Source organism: Euphorbia lathyris, chromosome 7, assembly GCF_963576675.1.
Source record: "Euphorbia lathyris chromosome 7, ddEupLath1.1, whole genome shotgun sequence".
Taxonomy (NCBI): Eukaryota; Viridiplantae; Streptophyta; class Magnoliopsida; order Malpighiales; family Euphorbiaceae; genus Euphorbia; species Euphorbia lathyris.
Window position 1 is genome coordinate 77,307,637 of NC_088916.1, and position 21,027 is coordinate 77,328,663.

The 21,027-nt window shown below is 34.8% G+C and overlaps 1 protein-coding gene across 5 annotated transcripts; it reads left to right on the plus strand.

Annotated features, from left to right (window-relative positions):
• Window positions 1–12,097: 12,097 nt before the first annotated feature.
• LOC136234920 (F-box protein PP2-B1-like) lies at window positions 12,098–20,205 on the plus strand. Of its 5 annotated transcripts, none has more exons than XR_010691543.1 (4): window positions 12,098–12,452; window positions 12,537–12,655; window positions 14,538–15,059; window positions 19,981–20,205. XR_010691543.1 is itself a non-coding variant. In XM_066024416.1 (3 exons), the coding sequence occupies exons 1-3, from the start codon at window positions 12,162–12,164 to the stop codon at window positions 19,740–19,742; spliced, it is 438 nt and encodes a 145-aa protein (XP_065880488.1). In that variant the 5' UTR covers window positions 12,098–12,161; the 3' UTR covers window positions 19,743–20,200. The 5 variants fall into 5 exon arrangements, 2 of the variants coding, with proteins under 2 accessions (XP_065880488.1, XP_065880487.1); XR_010691544.1 differs by having other exon boundaries at window positions 14,538–14,647; window positions 19,715–20,202; XR_010691545.1 differs by lacking the exon at window positions 19,981–20,205 and adding an exon at window positions 19,575–19,696 and having other exon boundaries at window positions 14,538–14,647.
• The last annotated feature ends 822 nt before the right edge of the window (window positions 20,206–21,027 follow it).

A 21,027-nucleotide genomic window follows, 5' to 3' on the forward strand; every position in this document is an offset into this window, starting at 1 on the left:
CAGATCACAAAAAATTATCTGGTGAAACAGGAAGATCTGGTCAAATACCATCAGGTTGTCGGTAGATTGACGCAGGAGTTAACACATAAAGGAATCGTCTGGGAGATGGTGCATGTTCCAAGAGGCCAGAACACAAAGGCTGATGAGTTGGCAAAAGCAGCGGCGAGTAGAGACCCATGGAGTCAAAAAGCATGTAATTTGGAAATAAGGTCGTCGCCAGCATTCGAAGCCGATCAGATTATGGTCATCGAAGAGCTAGAAGATGATGAAGATTGGCGGATGCCCATCCGCCAATATCTGGAACATGAGATTTGCCGGATGATAAAAGTTTAGCCAGAAAGCTAATCGGGCAGTCAGCGAGATACTCAATTCGGGATGGGACTTTATACAGGAAGTCATATACATGTCCATGGTTAAAATGTATTAGCCGCAATGAAGGAGATTACGTGTTGAGAGAACTCCATGAAGGAATTTGTGGTGCGCATGAAGCATCCGCGGCGTTGGCAAGAAAAGTTAAGTTGATGGGATATTATTGGCCGAAGGTGGTGGAAGATTCCCAGAAAATGGTAGCGGAATGTCACAGCTGTCAAATCCATGCTAATGAAAAGCATGTCCCAGGAGCCGAATAAGTAACTATAATGACGGCGTGGCCATTCGCAACGTGGGGGATTGATATAGTGGGGCCATTCCCAGAAACAACAAGGAAGAGGAAGTACTTGGTAGTCGCAGTTGACCACTTCAGCAAATGGGTAGAAGCAGAGGCAGTAACCGCTCAAACACCTGAGCGAATGATCGAGTTCTTACGAGAGAATATTATCATGCGATTTGGAATCCCACAAACGCTTATAACCGACAACGGTACCCAGTTCAACTGTGTCAAATTCAAAGCATATTGCGAAAGCATGGGGATCAAGAATCATTTTTCCTCCGTAAATCATCCCCAATCGAATGGTATGACAGAGGTTACCAACAGGGCCATGATTCAGGGAATCAAGAAGCGACTAGGTGATAAGAAAACAGGTTGGGCGGATGAGATACCTCATATGTTATGGGCATACAGAACTTCTGTAAAGGCAGCAACAGGCGAAACACCTTTCTCGCTGGTTTATGGAGCCGAAGCAGTCCTACCTGTTGAAATCCATTCGCCTACGGATCGGGTAATTTATTACTGCGACACCCAAAATCCTATCAACATTAGAGATGCATTGGATTCTGTTGAAGAACGAAGAGAAAAAGCTTACATGCGAATGGCAGTATATCGCAATAGAATCAAGAAGTATCATGACAGAAGGGTGCGAAAGGTGATAATCAATGAGAGCGACTTGGTCTTGAAAAAAGCAGATAAAATACAGTCCAGAGAAGGCAAAGGAAAATTAGGCGTCAACTGGATCGGACCTTACAGGGTATCCAAGAAGTTGGGACCATCAACTTTTGAAATAGAAGAGATGAGCGGAAAAAAGCTCCCGCGCACCTGGAATCTAGAGAATCTACGCCTATATAAACAGGCCAAGTAGTTCAGCGAAATGACGAGTACTCTTTTTCCTTTTATGAGTTTTTTCCCACTGGGTTTTCTGATAAAAGGTTTTAATGAGGCTTGGATCCCACACAGTTTATGTATCCATGTAATGAAAAGTCTTTTTTCTTCAATAGCAAAATAAAGACATTACAACGGTTACAATTATTCAATATGTTACAATTGAATGCAGGTCCTTTTGAAACTGATAAACTTAAACACATAAATGTGTTGTCTACAACAGAAAGGCGGATGCATTATGCATCATTCGCAAAAACCCTATGGTTAATCTTAAACACATAAATGTGTTGCCTACAAAAGAAAGGCGGATGCATGATTACGCATCATTCGCAAAACCTTATGGTTAATCTTATGATTATTTGAAAGAAAAATTATAAGGCATAAAATTAAGCGAATAAACGAGTACTCAAAAATTACAAAAAGGGTCTGGCCACCCTAATAAAAACAAAACTAACTACGAAAAATTACAAGTATGAAGTCGGCAAAAGGCAAGGGTCGCATACGAAAATAACCGGCATTAAGGCAACAAAGAATAAAACAGCAATGGCACATATATGAAAAGCGGCAGGTGAAGAAAGCAAAGTCGCTCGATTAATATATATACTGGGATTAATATATATACTGGCAGTTTGCTACATACAACAGTTCAGATATAAATAAAATTATACTACAGTTTCTTCTCCTTTGCCTCTATTGCCCCCTTCACCTTCAGCGGCTCCTTCATCTTCTCCAGCGGGGTGATCTGCTTCAAGCGAATCCCCAACAATCAGATCAGTAACCGCATCAGAGCGAGGTACCTCTTGTTCAACGTGAGAAACTTCTTGTGGTGCCCCTTCTTCTACATTCTGATTTGGGATCTCACGGCTAATTGGAGAGTCATGAAAACTCTGCCAATCTAGGAGAAGTACCTCATCCATATCGGCATCCTCGGCCTCCAACTTGTCCCATTTTTCAGCTAAATCCTTTTTAGGAATGGAACCTTGGGGCGATTAAGTACACGATCTGGATGTCCATGCTCATAAGCCGCATGAATCCGCTCTCCATACCAATAGATACGAGCACCATCTTCAGCTGTGATCTCCTCGGCCCTCCTCTTTTGCATCTCCAAAGCTTCCTTGGACGAATTCAGATCATCAATGGCCTTCTGAAGCTCATCGGACTTAGCCTGGAGGGATTTGAGAGCTTCCTCCTTCTCGCTGATGGCCTTCTGACAAGCACCTTCAAGGACCTTTACTTTGCCTTGGACATCATCAAAAAGTGACTTCTGAGTCGCCAATTCAGTGCCAAGGCTTTCCAGCTCTCTAGCTCGTTCAGCATCCCTGCAGAGGGCACCCTCCGCGAAATTGATAATCTGCATATAGGACGATACATGAATAAAAAGAGCGAATGGAGACATGAATTTGAGGAATGGAACATGAGTAGAAAGCAATTTACCTCTATGGCACGCTTCTCAATCCCCTCCATGGCAGTTGGAAGCGGCACTTGTTCGCGCACACGAGAAGCAGAGGGGAGTCGCCCAAGGACATTGCATATGGAAGAAACTATATCCTTACAGGAAAAGCTCATGGCTTTACCAAAGGTCCTAGTCCACCACCCGCTAATGTCAGGAATTGGCTGCGAATACATAAGGAGAGGGATCAGGAGAACAGCAAATAACTGATAAAGGAAAATAAACAACATAAAAAGAGTGAGTAAATCGTGATACCTCGTGAAATGGAGTACTGCCCTTTTCTTTGGATGGGGTGGATATGGGTGTACCACCAACAGTCAAGGATACGGAGGTATTTTTCTTCCTGGGGCGAGAAGACTCCGTATCCGCATTACTCTTCTGCTTCCTATTTAAGGGAAGGTCCTCAGAAGCAGAAGCAGGGCCTTGTGAAACGGAAGCAATTGTGGGGGAAGCCGCCTCAACAGAAGGAGTCGCCCCCACAGGAGAATCCGCCCCTGCAACAGAAGTTGTTCCCGCCAATCGCCTCTTCCTCCTCGCCAAGGCTTTCGCTTCCCGATCTGCAGCGAGTTGGGATAAAGGGTCACCCCTGCAAAGGGTTAAGAGAAATCATCAACTAGGAAATAAGCTAATAGTACCTTGTACGAAAACGCGATAAGGGATATAAACAACGCGATCTTCCTCGCGATAGGCAATCGCTACTCGGCTCCTTAGCATATGGAATGCCTGATCATATGTCCATACAAAAGGAGGAGTACTCTTCAAGAATTTTACAATAGCGGATTCTTCCTTGCTTGGATAACCAAAGTTCAAACTCTTTACATTAGGTCGGCCCCAGCAACGAAGAAAGTTCGGATTCCCTTCATGGAACTTGATGAAGAAATAAGACCTGTCCCACTCGCGGATTTTGTTCGACTTCTCGTCAAAGCCGTAGTAACCGCTCTGTCGGATGAAAGTAAAATACTCCCCTGAACTTTTGAAATGATGAAGCTTGGAGAAAATCTTGAGCGAGAAGGGAACCTCCAGACAATCCGCCAAAAACTTGTCCAGAGTCAAGTCGGCCCATCCATTGGGGTGCAGTTGCCCGGGTGCGATTCCATAACCTCCAAGGATGGAAGCAATCTCATCTGCCAGCGGATACGTGAAACCGCAGATAATTTGAGCGACAAAAATGGTAAAATACCCCTTCGAGAAGTCGCCGGGTCCTCTATTTTCCCCGGGAATGCTTGTTTCTAGGCCTTGAAGCCAAGGATACTGCTCCCGCAAGTCGTCAATCGTCTCGCGGCAGACTAGGCTTCCTGACCTATCCTTCTTCGGTAATAAACGGGGAGTGGGGACAGGTGGTGGAATCAACTTCTTGGGGTCGAAACCTAGGCCCTCATCAATCGTATTCGCCAGATGGAGAAAATCGGCAGGGTGAGAATCAGACCTAGGAGAGCTAGTTGAAGCTTCATCAACCATCTCATCAACCTCGTGAGACACCTCGCGATCATAATTTTCGTCGAAGGGTGCGAAATCAAGTTCAGGGTTCGACATATCGGTGAAGGAAACGAACAGAAATAAAAGAAAAAATGGTTGAACGAGTTACGAGTTACAGAAAGGGAAACTTATATGTGAGAAAGAATGCAGAGAAGAACAAACGCAAAAGGGTTGATGCCGGAGAGGAAATGACAGAAAACGAACGAACTACTTTCGAATTTTGAATACCCAGATGAAGATGGAGAGTTGTCTAAGACATATGAAAAGACCCTAAAGGGCTCTTGCTAAACTAGAGGGGAGGCATGTGATGATTCGTGAAACCAACTGAGCTGAATCATAAGCACGGGCCCATCCCAAACTTAAGCCCACGGTTCAAGATTAAATGGGCTCCTAATAAGGGAAAGGGCTAACCGCCCCGAAATCCCAACAAGGCACTAAACCACCCACTCAGAGAAACGGGACCACGTTTGTGACTACGTGGAGAACGTGGCACAGAAAGAGTAACCGCCCTCGGCGGTTACCTAGAAAGGCTTATAAAAGAAATAAGAAAGCCAAGGGAGAGGTGGGTTCACATTTTTTCCTCAATACGATTATCGATCTACTAAATTCCACACAAAACTGACTTGATCGTCGGAGAGTTTTTCCGGAGATCCTGTCTCCGGTTTTGTTTTGCAGGTAACTACGACGTGAATCATCAAATCAAATCTGCCAAGTTATCATGGTTACACCTGTTTTCGATCGGCGCTCTTGTAGTTTAAAAATTTACAAAATGGTATCTTGAGGTTCATTCCGTTAGCAAACACATGTCAAATTGACTAACGGTGTTAAAAGTTAAAAGAAAAAAGAGTTGATTTGGTCCTTATATATATTTATTTTATAAATTAACTCCCATTATTATCTAATTATCACAAACAAACCCCAAAATAAATAAAAAATCAAAAAAATCAAAATCAAATACATCATCTTCTCCATCTCTCTTTTAATTTTTTATTTTTCTACTTCTTTCTCTCTCTTTATTAATTTCTCTCTCTAAAATCAATTGAATTTCCATTTTTTTTTTGAATCAAACGAACAAATATATTAATGAATAATTGAAGCCTCATCATTACAGACTAATTGCCAAATCGGGGCAGGACAATCTTCTATAAATACCATAGGTTCAACTATGTCCGTAGCCCAAATGGCAAGAGAGTGTGCAGATTGATTTCCTTCCCGGTAAACGAATTGAATCGAAGCTTGTTGAAAAACAGAAAACCAGGCAGCCACATCCTCATATTAGAATTGCAATGAGGATTGCGGGTAGCTGCTGGTTTGCAGATTCTTTACGACCTTCTGTGCGTCCGACTCAATAACAATGTTGTTGAAGCTGCAATCCCGGGCGAGGAGAAGACTTTCCTGAATCGCTAGCAGTTCCGCTTCTTCGACAGTGGCGCATCTCCCCAGCAAAATCCCTGCAAGAAACCATTATTTCACCTAAGTAGTTCCGAGCAATTATCCCAGCTCTACACGCATGGCCATTTTCACCGAATTTGGTGTCACAATTAATTTTTATGACACCGTTCGAGGGAGGATACCATATTCTTAGAGTTTTCCGTTCCATCTCTTTCTAAATCTAATATTTAATTAGCTTACTTCTCCAATCAGGATTTCAATTGGTAATGAATTATATACACTCCTCGCAAATATAGTCAAAATTAGTTTGACCATACAAATCTATTATGTAGAGGAATAAGCTAAATTAAAGATCAGATTTAGGTTAATATTTTTTATTAAAGATCAGATTTATGTAGAGGAATAAGCTAAATTAAAGATCAGATTTAGGTTAATATTTCAACTTCAAATTATGACGCCAAACCACAGCCAATTGTTCGCAATTACTATTTCATCTGCACCGTCCAAGAAAACGGACTAGGCATCCGATTCTGATCCAATTTTCCAATAAATCGGGCGATCAGATAGGCCAGCTGTTTTTTTAGAGAGATGGAAATAATAGATGAATGAATTATATATAGGGTTAATTATAAAAAACTACCCTGTGGTTTGGCCGATTTGCGATGTGGTACCTGTGGTATTTTTTGTTACAAACAGGTACCTGTGGTTGTCGCCGTTACCGAAATCAAAAAAAACGGTAGAAAATCTGTTAAAAATCTGACGTGGCACAGGGGTAATTTAGGAAATTCATTTTTTTAATTTTTTTTTAATTTTTTTTTTCTCTCTCCTTCATCTTCTGCGTTTTCTTCTTCTGCGTTTCTTCTTCTCTTCTTCTGCTTCTCTTCTTCTTCTGCGTTTTCTTCTTCTTCTTTTTCTTCTTCCTCTTCTTCCTCCTCCTCCTCCTCCTCTCTTTTCTTCTTCTTCCTCCTATCTTCTCTTCTTCTTCCTATTTTTTTCTTTTTTTTTTCTAATTTCTTTTAATTCTGGAATTTCCAGAAATCTGGAAATTCCAGATTTTTGGAATTTCCAGATTTCTGGGAATTCCAGGGGTGAAGAATCTTCACGCCTGGAATTTCCAGAAATCTGGAAATTCCAGATCTGGAAACCAGATTTCTGGAAATTCCAAGCGTGAAGATTCTTCACGCCTGGAATTTCCAGAAATCTGGAAATTCCAGACGTGAAGAACGTCTTCTTCACGTATGGAATTTCCAGATTTCTGGAAATTCCAGAATTAAAAAAAAAAAAGAGGAAGATGAAGAGAAGAAATAAGGAAGAAAAAGAAGAAGAAAAGAAAGGAAGAGGAGAAAATGGAAGAAGATGAAATGGAGGAAGAAGAAGATGAAATGGAGGAAGAAGAAGAAAGAAAAACGAAGAAGAGAAGAAGAAGATGGAAGTCAACAAAAAAGTCAAAAAAAAAAGTCAAGAAAATTTATTTCCGAAAATACCCCTATGATTTAACAGTCAAACAGCCGTTTCCTTGATTTTGGTAACGGCGACAACCACAGGTACCTGTTTGTAACAAAAAATACCACAGGTACCACATCGCAAATCGGTCAAACCACATGGTAGTTTTTTGTAATTAACCTTTATATATATTCCTGGCAAATATAGTCAAAATTAGTTATATTTATCTAATTAAGTAATTATCGAAATATATATTGATTATCCTTTTCAAAGTAAGATTAGACAATACTTCATATATATGTTTTGTTTTGTATATAAAACAAGTTATAAAATCTTACTGCAAAGGAGAAAGAAATTAATAAGGATGAGAGAGGCAAGAGAGAGAAAAAAGAAAAAAAATAAGAAATTAAAGAGAGATGGAGAAGATGATGAATTTGATTTTTATTTTTTTATTTTGGAATTTGTCTGTGATAATTAGATAATATAGGGAGTTGATTTATAAAATAAATAAATATAAGGATTAAATTAACTCTATTTCCTTTTACTTTTAACACTGTTAGTCAATTTGGTTCGTGTTTACTAACGGAATGAACCTCAAAGTACCATTTTGTAAACTTTTAAACCACAAGGGTGTCGATTGAAAACAAGTGTAACCACAAGGTTTATTTTTGTACTTCTCCTATTATGATAATATTGTCTATTCAACTTATATTATAATTCGTATAAATAAATTTTAAACAAAAACTAAATCTTGTTTTTACCCGTTTGTTTCAGCTGCTCCTGTTTGCTGTTACGGATAGACATCATATATTAATTAATTTTTATGTAAAAAGCATCTGTTTCGAATTTTTACCGAACACTTTTTGTCTCCTGTTTAGATTTAAAAGGCAAAAAACAGTTCCGAAAAATGGAAACAAATAGGCACTTAGTCAATGAATATTCGGGGCCCGTTTGTTTTACCTACTGTTTGCTGTTTGCTGTTACAGTTTGTTGTTTGCTGTTACGGTTTGTTATTGCTGTTTGTTGTTGCTATTACGGTTTGCTATTTACTGTTTGAAAAAACTGATTTTCCAAAAAGTAGAGATTCTCTGCTTTTGTAAAAAGCTGCTTTTCGGGTATAAAAGGCAAACAGGAGATCACTAACCAAACACCCAATACTACTTTTCAGATGTAAAAGGCAAACATGAGTTCACTAACCAAACACTTAAAACTCTTCCTTTTGAAGTGAAAAGACAAAAAGGAGCATGAAAAGGAGCAAACAAACGCCCCCTCGGACTTCCTAGAGCCAAGCGTGAGAAGAAAAACAAAATTCTTTCTCCTTTGCAGTAAGATTTTATAACTTGTTTTATATACAAAACAAAACATATATATGAAGTATTGTCTAATCTTACTTTGAAAAGGATAATCAATATATATTTCGATAATTACTTAATTAGATAAATATAACTAAATAAATAACTAATTAGGATAGTTGATTAATATGTAATGTAATTATATATAAATATAATTAAATATATTTTTTATATTTTTTACTATTTAATTGACATTCCGTCGGTTTCGGTTAATCGCGGGTTTTTGAAATGCAAAAACTGTAACCGTAACCATTAACCATTATTTTTAAAATTAAAAACCATACACTAGTCCATTAGTTTCGGTTAACCTTATTTTCAGTTCAGTTTCGGTTTGATTTTTTGGGTTTTCGGTTTTCCGGATTTTTATGTGCACCCCTAATTATTATTGGTCTATGCTTTAAATTTGCTGGATGAGTTGCTTGAATGGATAAATATTTCCTTTTTTGTCCTTGAAACTTAATTTGTTTGCTGGATGAGTCTGCTCCACTGAGTTCTAGTCTGGATTTGACGTGGATCCAGATTGAGTTTGAATTGAGTTTGAATTATTTTCGTGTTTTGGAATTTATTGGATTTGAACGGACAATATTCGGATTTTGGAATTCGTTAGACTTCAATACCCGGATTTTGGAATCCGTTAAACTTTATCGAACAATTCTCCAAACCTTGGACTTTGTTGGATTTGTACGAATAATTCTCCGAACCTCAAATTTATTGGACTTGTATCACAATGGGATAACTCACTTGAATATGATTTGATCACCTTTTAAAATATTCACGCATCGAATGTGCGTTTCCATCTTGCTTTTTGGGATATAAAATTGTCCTCAATTTTAAAGTGAGTTTTGGATATCATTGATTTTGATGAGCGGCCCTTCGGATTTGTCAAAATTACTAAAAAATATAAATGATTAAAGAAACATTTATAATAATAATGTTATATTTATTTTATTAACAATTCCATTTTTAAACGTTCATTTCTCATCAACTCGTTTACTTTTCAATTTTTGATTTCATTTGTTGTTCATTATTATTTAAAAATCAATCATATTCTAAATATTTAAGTATAATATAAATCCCAATCAAAGTTGACTTTTTTACTTTAATATGCGATATTACATTATAATTTACAATTTAGATTATAATTATTTTTAAATATAATTTACGATAAATTAATAAAAATTGAGATATTAATCCGATTAGTTGACATTTGAACTTTAATTAATAAATCGTAACTCAAATTCAAACAAATTCAATTTTATTCAAAATATAAGGAACATATCTTGAATAAAATTCATAATTCTACATTAATCCTATTAAGTCATATTTTGAATATAATTCGGTATTTTTACCGATTTATACCGAAATATGATAAATTAGCCTTAGTCTCATAATTTTCTCTTGAACAGATTATTTTCGAGATACCGCATATTTTGAATAATTTATGAATTATTCTAATTTTGAGTAGAATGTATCAAAAACTTAAAAACTGGTCCGGGAAAAAATAGGTATCTACACTTACATCTAACTTTAAACATTGACTTATTAGACTTGTACACTCTCCATTCGAACCTGTTCTTAACTGCGTATTTTTTCAATGCATCTTGCAATGCTCGTTTCTTTGAGAATATGTCATGCATCTTTAAACCGACAAACCCTTTTGATGCACTAGCTTCAATAGGAAGCATAGGTGCATCATGGACCTCTGGGAGCCATCGAAATGGATCGGTCCCCTTTCTTATTCTTTCTACATCATCCGCCTTATATATACTTGCCAATACATTGCTTTGGGGAACAGCTTCGCAATGAGATTATTTCCGAGGGATAGGCTGGGGCAGAGCCAGCCCAGGGCTCGGGGGGCCTAGAGCCCCTCGGCCACCGGCTCTGCCATTGAGTACTTTTTGTTTGTCCACTATAGCCCCCTCTAAAATTAGTATACATTAATTCTATGGAGCATTATTTCATTGTTTAAAGGTGGATGAGATGATTAAGAATGTTTACTTGTATTTAAGAGGTCCTAGGTTCTCTCTCCAACCTCATTTTATTTTATAAAGTTTTTATTTATTTTAACTTTATTATTCAATAATTATAAAAACATGTTACCATTATTAATTAATTTAAATAGACTCTTTATTTTGATAACAGTTTTGATTTCATTTTTATTATGTCTTTACCATTAAAAAATTTAATTTCTTATTTTTTAAATTCAAATAACTTAGTTTTTATAATTTATAAAAAATTTAAAAATGAAAACTGTAAAAATGTTATAATTTTTTAGAAACGAGAATTGAACTAATTGAAAATTAGATATATTTACTATTTTTACGTTGGATAGTTTTAATGTTTTGGCGAACACACCGTCAGTCACTTTTAATATTTTAGTGAACACAAAAAAAATGACGGTGTGTTCGCTAAAATATTAAAAGTGTCTAACGTGAAAGAAGTAAACATATTTAATTTTCTATTAGTTCAATACTAGTTTTAATAGTTTTAACACGTTGGAGGCTAAAAAAAAATTATCCAACCCTAACGGATTGGACTTTGAAAATTTACCCTTAATTCCACGGCTAAAATTAGCCCCCCAAGTCTAAATTCCTGGCTCCGCCATTGTCTGATCAACATTTACCATTTCTTCGTTTACCGTTTCTTCTATGTCAAAATGATCCTAAATGTCTCGTTTCTTTCAAAAAAAAATAAACCAGATTCGAGCTAATATCATCTAAACCAAAGTTGAATGCAAGGTTGAAATCAACGATCTTTTCTTTTCGTGGCTGATGAGTTCGGACTTCACAATTGTGTCTATTTTAACAGTTGTGTCCACTTCAATAGTGGCATTGACATCACAACTTGAATGGATAACATTCTCTGTTTTCATAACTCGCAGTTGGATTATTCGTGAGTCAAAATTCACATCGTTTGAATTCATTCGATAATACTCTATGAAACACTCAACATCACTTAAATCAACGATAAAAACTATTATCCCAAGAACTTTGTTTGGACCGTATGTAGTTTACATAATCATATGTACATCAACTGATGCTGGATCAACACACGCAGAATTATATACTCTCTTGAAACATTCCAAAGTTGATATTATCCCAAGAACTTTGTTTGGACCGTATGTAGTTTACATAATCATATGTACATCAACTTCGATTCATCTCCATCATATGTGATGGTTTTTCCAATGGTTTTCTATTAACCATTACACATTATCACAAGCAATAAATGATCATGCCAGGTGAAATCGTCTGCCATGCTTGGATATAGTTGACTATTGTGATAAGTACACTGGGGGGTTGATATGGCCAGATATCGTATCTTCTTTTAGCATTATTTTAAATAATATTTGTATTATTAATCATTAATAATATAACCAATAATTCCATGTGCGGATACTTAAGTCAACATATTAATATAATAATATCAACTTCCTATATATATCCTTCTTCATCTTCTTCCTCCACACCACATCCATCCCTGAAATTGAATCAGAACGCCGAACAGCCGGAGAATGGGTGGAGAGAACGGAGGAGGACGGAATATTCTCGATTTACCGGAAGATATCGTAGCAAACATCTTCTCATCCACGAGTCCTCGTGATAGTTGCAGATTATCAACGGTATCCTCCAAGTTCAGAGATCTTCTTCAGTCCGACGTCGTTTGGAGTAGATTCCTTCCATCAGAGTTCCAGTCTATTATTTCTAAAACCTCTGATTCTCTATTGTTGAATCGTTGCTCTTCGAAGAAGCAGCTTTATCTCAGCCTCTGCGATAATCCAATCATAATCGAAGATGGAAGAAAGGTATGTAGTTCAGATTCCATAGTTAGGTTTCAGATCTATGAATTTTAATTGTTAGATCTAAGATGATTTTGTTATTTTTAGTAGAGCTTTGCATTGGAGAAAGTGAGTGGGAAGAAAAGTTATATGATATCTGCAAGGGATTTGAAGATTGCTTGGGGAGATACTCCTGCTTATTGGAGATGGATTTCCAGTGCTGATTCCAGGTATGATATCAAATTCATACTGAACCGAATTGATTGAATCTAGTTTTTCAATTCGGTTTTTTTTTTTTTTTAATATTTGGGTTCCACATTGTATGAATCTAGTTTTTCGATTCGGTTTTTTTATATTCGGGTTCAAGTTGAATCTAGTTTTTCGATTCGGGTTTTTTATATTTGGGTTCGACATTGATTTTAGTTTCAGGAAATTTTTTATTCCGTTTGGTTTGATAAAAAAATATAAAAAAATCGACCGCGCCTAATTATACCTACTCTAATATATATATATTTGATTTTATAAGTTTATGTTTTTTTTATTATTGGTGAGATGATAAATCAATATTAATATATATCAATATATTTAAATTATTTCAATTTTTTTAAAATAAATTTAATAAGAAAATATAATGATTTTTATTTTTTAGTTAAGATGTTATTCGGTTCATGGTCAATGTTAATTATTTTTGTAATTTCGGTATTCATTTTTTCGGTTCGGATCGGGTTTGAACCGATGCATACCCCTACTCAATGTTGGTAGTTAAGAGCAATTTCATACGCTTAAAATGGTACAATTTCATCTCTAACGTTGACAACAATTAGCAAATTTACCTCTAATATTGACAAGTTCTCAATTTGATAAATGATTCATCAATTTGTCTTATTGACTATGAATCTTGTTATTTACACTTTATACGTACGTCATTTTATCACTTATTACTAGTAACAAATCACAAACATATGAATAGACTTGAATTTTTTTTTAAAAAATATAATATATTTTATACGAGTTGGAAAAAAATCTAAATATTTCGTCGAATTAAAGAAATATCGAACTATATTCTATTATTAAATCATAAAAAATGTCCAAGAATTTATACTTGGGGGCGAATTTTAGTCGTGCAATTAGGGTTAATTTTTGAAAGTCTAGCCCATTAGGACTGACCAAAATTTTTTAATATCCAACATGTTAGAACATCGTTGTTTCGGTGTGTTGGTTAAAACATTAAAAAGTACCCAATGTGAACTTTCTATAAATTAAGCGTTAGTTTCTAAAAAAAATTATAATATTTTTTTTATTTTTAGTTTTAGAATTTTTATATTTTTCATAAATTGAAATTTAATTTGTCTCAAAAATAAGAAATTAATTTTTTTTAATGGAAAAGACAATAAAAATAAATTCAAAATGGAAAAGACATGATAAAAATGAGTTCGAAAGTTATATTTATTGCCAACATTAGAGGTAAATTTGTAATCATTTTAGAAGTTAAATGTAAAATTACTTCTCACGGTCAATGTTAAATGTATTTTTGCATATTACTCCATATTTATATTAGCACATAATATGTATTTATAGTAGTACATAGAATTAAACATTTAAACTATATAACTAAAGGAGCATAGCTAAGCTAGCATATATCTAGTTTTAGAGGTGGGAGGTTGTAGATTCCAACTTATCCTCTTAAAAAAAATAGGTTCCAGCCATATTTGGCTAATATGGTATTATTTAGTAACATTTACACCCGAAGTATATTCATATAGGTGGTATTTAATCCATTTTAAATGAAAAAATATTTAATTATTATTTATTTAATTTTTACACATGGCACAATTTTTAACATGTGATAATCGTATTAATTTTTTTCATATAGACTTAGTATGTGGATAAATAAAGAATTATTTTTTTGATATTTATCCACGTATTAACTCTATATAGAAAAATAATAATTTAAACAATTGTTATTTGTACATGTCACATATCAAAAAATTTGTCACGTGGCAAGAATAAATAAATCGATTCATCTAAAGTTGATTAAATGTCACATAGTAGAATATAACTCAGTTGTTAATTAGTGATTTTAATCCATCTTATATAATTTTCTCAAAACAGATTCGCATGTGCGGACGTGATAGCCTCATGCCTCACCCTGTGGTGAGGCGTGATTACCTCACGCCCAGAGGGAATCCAGCATGACATTTGTATTTTTTTTAAAATCCTAGGTAATAATTTTGAAGTTTTAGAGCTCTGCCCCCCTTCATCAATGAAGGTTTAAGGTTTACTGGTTCTATAATTGAGGATGGAAAATAGTTTTAAATTTAATATTTTTTTTAATTCTGTTTTAAAGCAAAACAACGCCGTTTTATTTTATTAGAACTATGCCATTTTATTTAAAAAAAAATAAAAAAAAAGTAAATATTTTATATGTAAAACTAAATAGGTCCTAAAACAAACCATTGTTCTCTCTTACTCTCCTCAATCTCTTTAGTTCTTCTTCCTCAATTCCTCTTTCTTTTTAAGCCTAAATTGAAATTCCTAATCCTAAGTAAGATTAAATCAAAATCGGTAGCCAATCCCTCCGTAATTTGATCGTTGGTCCAGCACTCCATCTCCGATCTTTGCCTCTCTGCTTTGGTATTTTTTTGCTCCTACTTGAATTTTGATTTGATATTTCTACTACTATTTTACTTGAACTTGAGCTTTGATCTCTGGTTTTCTATAATTATTATTTGTTGGATAAAAATTATTTTAGTCGTATTGTTTGCGCCCATGGGGGAGAAATCCTGGATTCGCCCCTGCTCACGTCCGCATGAATAAATCCAAAAAAAATTGTTGATGATTGTGGTTAACTTGAATTATCCGTTTACAAATAAAAATTACGGTATTTTAACTCGGATTACCCTTTAACAAATAAAATTTAACAACATAAACATTAAAATAAAAATTAATAAACATAAAAGAGTACATATAATATCAAAAGTGTTAAAATGTATAAAGTTTTACTAAAACAATTTAGTTCGCCCGACGCCACGCGTCCATAAACTCATCCATCTCCCTCTTAATGAGTGGAGCATCCTCGTCAGATCGGTGGGTAGCCGCTAGTTGGGTGACACGCCACAACCAGCTAACCCACTGCAAAAAAAAAATTAAATATTAAAAAATAAACACATATAAACTAATACTAAATAATAATATTAAATAATAATAAACTTACAAATTCGCTGTGGCACGAGCATACTGGACCGGTCCATCCTGTGATGCATGAAGGAGATGAGGATGCGAATATCGCATATACCAGTCCATGTAAGCAGGATCACAGGCAGTGGGATCGTATCCAACTGGCCGGCATCTCCTCCGATCAATGCCCCGAGCCGATGGAAATCTCCGCCAGGTATCCTCAACTGTAAGCAGGATCACAGGCAGTGGGATCGTATCCCATGTGCAGCTGTAGACTGTCGTAGTACCTAGGCTACCACATCCAAGTAGTCCGCCACAGAATCGCTATCAGGCTCTCTGTCATCAAAATCTGTCGTCCCCTCTGATCCATGAATATCGGGCTGATCCACAATCGGCCCCTTCGCACCTGCTCCGTCGCAGCCTCTCTCCGCCTACGACCAGATATATCAATACCACGCAATCTCGTATGTCGTGGTGTATCATCCTCGTCGTCCATATCTAAACGACGAGCAGATGACGGGATAGATTTTCCCCTCCCCCCTCCTAATAGGCCGCTCCGTCTACAAAAAATTACACTAAATTAACCTAAAATTGTAACATATAAATTATAAAATAAACTAAATTAATTTAAATGTAAATATAATTTAAAAAAACACCCTCGGGCATATGAACATCACGTCCGAACCACTGGTCGGGCGTATGAACATCACGTCCGACCTATGGTTCGGACGTTTGAACATCACGCCCGACCTATGGTGCGGGCATGTGGCTATCACGCCCGCACCACTAGTCGGGCGTGATGTTCTTACGTCGGAACCACAGGTCGGGTGTGATGTTCATACGCCCGACTGCGATTCCGGCGATTTTCAAAAAGATCCCACAGATCTCAAATTGAAGCATAAATCAACAAAATAAAACCGTAAATCTTACCATTTTCGCTTTCCCTTTACGGCCTCTGTCACCATCCATGATTTGGTTCAAAAATTAGTCCGGATTTGATCGAAGAGTGTATAGGGTTCTTGAGAGGTTTTGTCTTTTTTCAATTTTTGTGCAAAGGGTAATTCGGTCAATTCCCAAGGTTAGAGGTAGGAATTTGTGGCTAGGTATAGTAATTCACAATATAAATGTGACATTCACTTCATCTTGATGTATGGAATAATTTGAATGAAAGTTAACTTGAACTTAAACTTGCCTATGAAAGGAGTAAGACCTGCCTAAGTAATTTCAGTTTAGTTCAGTTAAGTTCAATTAATTTAATTTTAATAATAATAATAATTATTTATTATAATTATAATTATTTATATATAATTTACGATTTAATATAATTTATAATTTAATATTATTTATATATAATTCGTCATTATTCATTATAGTTATAACTATTTATATATAATTTATTATTTATTATAATTTATAATTTGATATTATTTATATTCTTCATTATATTTGATATTATTTATATTTTTCATTATCTATTATAATTATAATTATTTATATATAATTTATAATTTAGTGCATCATTATTTATTATAATTATTTATATATAATGTATTATTCTTTATATATAATTTATAATTTAATATTATTTATATATAATTAATCATTATTTATTATAATTCTAATTATTTATATATAATGTATTATTATTTATTATTATAATATATAATGTATTATTATTTATTATCATTTATATATAATTCATAATTATTTATTATAATTATAATTACTTATATATAATTTATCATTTATTATATATAATTTATCATTTTTTATTATAATTATAATTATTTATATATAAAATATATCATTATATATATAATTTACTATAATTATAATTATTTGGTGTAGTTAAGTTAAGTTAATTTCAGTTCAGTTCAGTAGCATTCAGTTCAGTTAAATTAAGTTAATTTAATTTAATTTCAGTTAAAAAGAACAGGGCCTAACTTGAATGTACAATAACTTCAACTTCAACTTCATCCTTGTATGGAGTAATTCAAGTTAGCACGAACATGAACTTGACCTTTCAAGTATTTGAAGGATTAATCCTTAATAAGTCAATTTTAACATAATGTCTCCCTTTTTTAAACACAAAATTAAGTAACGAATAGTTTATGATTGGGTTAATACACATATTTGCCCTCGTGTTTTCTCGGAAAAACACATATGCCCCTGTATCAAATAAACCCACTAAAATCTCCTTGTACTTGTCACAACCCTACAGATATACCCCACACTAACGGAATGATGATTTGGCACAAACGCCGTTCCACGTGGAACGCCACGTCAACTGCCAACAAATCAAAATGAATCCTTGATGGGTGTCGAATCCACCAAAGATAATTATAACTTTACTTAGCCGAAAATAAATTGTAAAAGAGCAAGTAAAGGTCGTACCCAAAGGATTAATACTAATCTAATCACAAATATAAGCAAGCAATTAACAAAAAATAAATAAGGGGGATTGAAATTGTTGATTAATGAATAAATAAAAATTGCAGAATCAAATTGAAATTGAATGTAAAATTATATGTTGGAATTTCAGTTAAGGGAGATTCCGCAGGCCAAACAATTATTTTCCATCGATCATTGACAGTGAGACATTATCTTAATTAACATGATCTGGATTGGTTATAGCCGTTCCTTATTCATTCCCGACCTAATCCTTCCTTAATTGTAAAGCAAATCCTAGAGCGCCTAAAGATAAGCTCCTATTCGACAGACAGTTCTAGCTTAGCGCTTAGAATTTAATCTGTCGAAAGCATTAGGAATTAGAAGGACCCAACCTAAGTTAACCGAATTCTTAGCGATTCCGATTCAAACCAAATTACATATTCATACGCTTGATAATAGCTAGGATTTCAGATGATTACAAATCCTATTTCCTAACATTGTTCGATGAATGAAAAAGCAAAAGTCTGGCCAAACCTTCACCTGAACTTTCATTGAAGGTATGATTTCATAGATCAATAAATATGTAAACAGATCACATAAAATTAGATTACTGAAATTAAGAACAACAATCTCACAATTGAAAATAATGCTCGCCTTTGATTAATCCCTTAACCGAATAAAGTATTTAGCTACACATAGTCATGAAATCGACTATGATAGCCATTAAAGACGATAAATAAAGCTAACTAAGAAACCAAAAAGAGAAAAAAAACCTAAAAAGAACTTCCCCCCAAGGTGTAAATTCTCATCTATTTATAGAGAAAACCCTCTCCTAAAAGTTGGGTAACAAAATAATATCTATCTAAATCATCAACCTCTTTTACAAATTTCAAATCCCTGATTTTCTGCCTTTTATTTCGAGTTGGAAAAGGTCCTGGTCAATTTGAACATCAGAAGATTCGGAGGTCCTTAGTCTTGGGCAAGACTAACTCCATTTTCGCTTCAGCTCCTTTAATTCAGCACCAAATTCCTTTCTGGTCTAAAGTTTCTCTAATTAAGCCCAATTCTGCTCCTTTTAATCATTTGAGTCCTGTGGAGGCAAATCAAACCAAAACAAGCAATAATACCCAGAATAACACCAAATTAATTAAATAACCTAGCACTAAAGTGGACATTTGAACGTTGAATTGGAGACTTATCAATCCTACGTGGCAAAGTAAAAAGGGTTAATACACATATTTGCCCTCGTGTTTTCTCGGAAAAACACATATGCCCCTGTATCAAATAAACCCACTAAAATCTCCTTGTACTTGTTAATAAGTTATCATGCCACGTCCCTTTTTTAAAAATTTAAATAATTAAAAATATGTCTACATGGCAGTTCATATAAGTAGCAGTTCATACCTAGGAACAGGTTTACCCTAACGTCTAAAATGAGAGAGAGTCGAAAGAAAGAGAGAGAGAGTGATTTCCCTAATGCTCGCATTATTCTCCATCTCCTTGAAGGCTACCAGGTACGAATTAATTAAACTTTGAAACAGTCATTAAGCTTTTGGGTTAAACGGTTTCTATATTTTACAGGTTTACATTCAGCGAGTGTTTGCTACTATTGAGAAATGATATGCTCATAAATATCCAGAAAGCGGCTTTATAATTGTGTTCAAACCAGAAATGTTTCTGATTCTATGTTTTATTGAGTTGATGATTTCAATTATATGCAGTTCATGGATGATGCGGTCAAATTTATGAACAAGTCGTTTTAGGATGAATTCTGGCACAAGAAGTTGTATGCTGTGACTTAGGAATTACAATGCTATGTAGACATATTTTTAATTATTTAAATTTTTAAAAAAGGGACGTGGCATGATAACTTATTAACAAGTACAAGGAGATTTTAGTGGGTTTATTTGATACAGGGGCATATGTGTTTTTCCGAGAAAACACGAGGGCAAATATGTGTATTAACCCTTTTTACTTTGCCACGTAGGATTCATTTTGATTTGTTGGCAGTTGACGTGGCATGACGTGGCGTTCCACGTGGAACGGCGTTTGTGCCAAATCATCATTCCGTTAGTGTGGGGTATATCCGTAGGGTTATGACAAGTACAAGGAGATTTTAGTGGGTTTATTTGATACAGGGGCATATGTGTTTTTCCGAGAAAACACGAGGGCAAATATGTGTATTAACCCGTTTATGATTCGGAAGGATTTTGATTATGGAAAATCAATTTATACATGGTAGTCAACTTTAATATAGATGAATTGATTATTCATTTGCAAGCTTAAGTCATCTTCCTTTTGACCGAATATATACATGTAAAATGTACTTAACAATATTATCCCAAAGATGTAGAAAATATATCAAATAATCCTTGATGTTGGATCAAAGAAAGTAAATAACGAACCTGAAGAAAGTGAATTCACCAGGAAAGATTTCCCAGCAGGGTTTAATATCATAAAAGTAAATAACCATCACAATCAGCCAATTAACTATGAAATCAAACACTTCTATAACAAAAGTCCCTCCCCCACTTTCTCCTCGCACTGTCTCAGTGCGGAATTCACAAAAATTAGGGGCAAATGGCAGCAAACATGAGAAAAATGAATAAATAGAGAAGAAAAGATTATGCTTACTGTCCTTTGTTTGGTGGTTCATGTGTTGGGTTTGTCTGCACTGGAGTCGATGATGGCTGATCTTCGGTGGTTGTGCGATTTGAAAGAGATGGGTTTGGTGTGGCTGCAGTTTGAAGAATATGATTGAAAGAGATGGAGATAGGGTTTTGATTTTGGAAATATAGTGGTGAGAGTAAAAAAAAAAAAAATTAAGGGTAAAAAGAGGGGAATTAAAAACAAGGGTAAAAACAGAGGAATTAAAACCAAAAATTGTTTTTAACCCTCTTTTTAACTTCTCTTATTGGACCCCTATTAATTCAATTAACTCTCTTATTTCACTCATTTAGGCTTATTTCTCCATTTTTTTCTTCCCTACACACCTGCAAATCAGAATCCAGAACCACAACTTAATTGTAGAAGA

Excerpts from the sequence above, each read along its gene's own strand:
- LOC136234920 (XM_066024415.1), top strand. The coding sequence starts at position 12,162 with ATGGGTGGAGAGAACGGAGGAGGACGGAATATTCTCGATTTACCGGAA. Across the intron at positions 12,453-12,536 it reads TAATCGAAGATGGAAGAAAG|AGCTTTGCATTGGAGAAAGT; the intron begins GTATGTAGTTCA and ends TATTTTTAGTAG. Across the intron at positions 12,656-14,537 it reads ATTTCCAGTGCTGATTCCAG|ATTCGCATGTGCGGACGTGA; the intron begins GTATGATATCAA and ends TTCTCAAAACAG.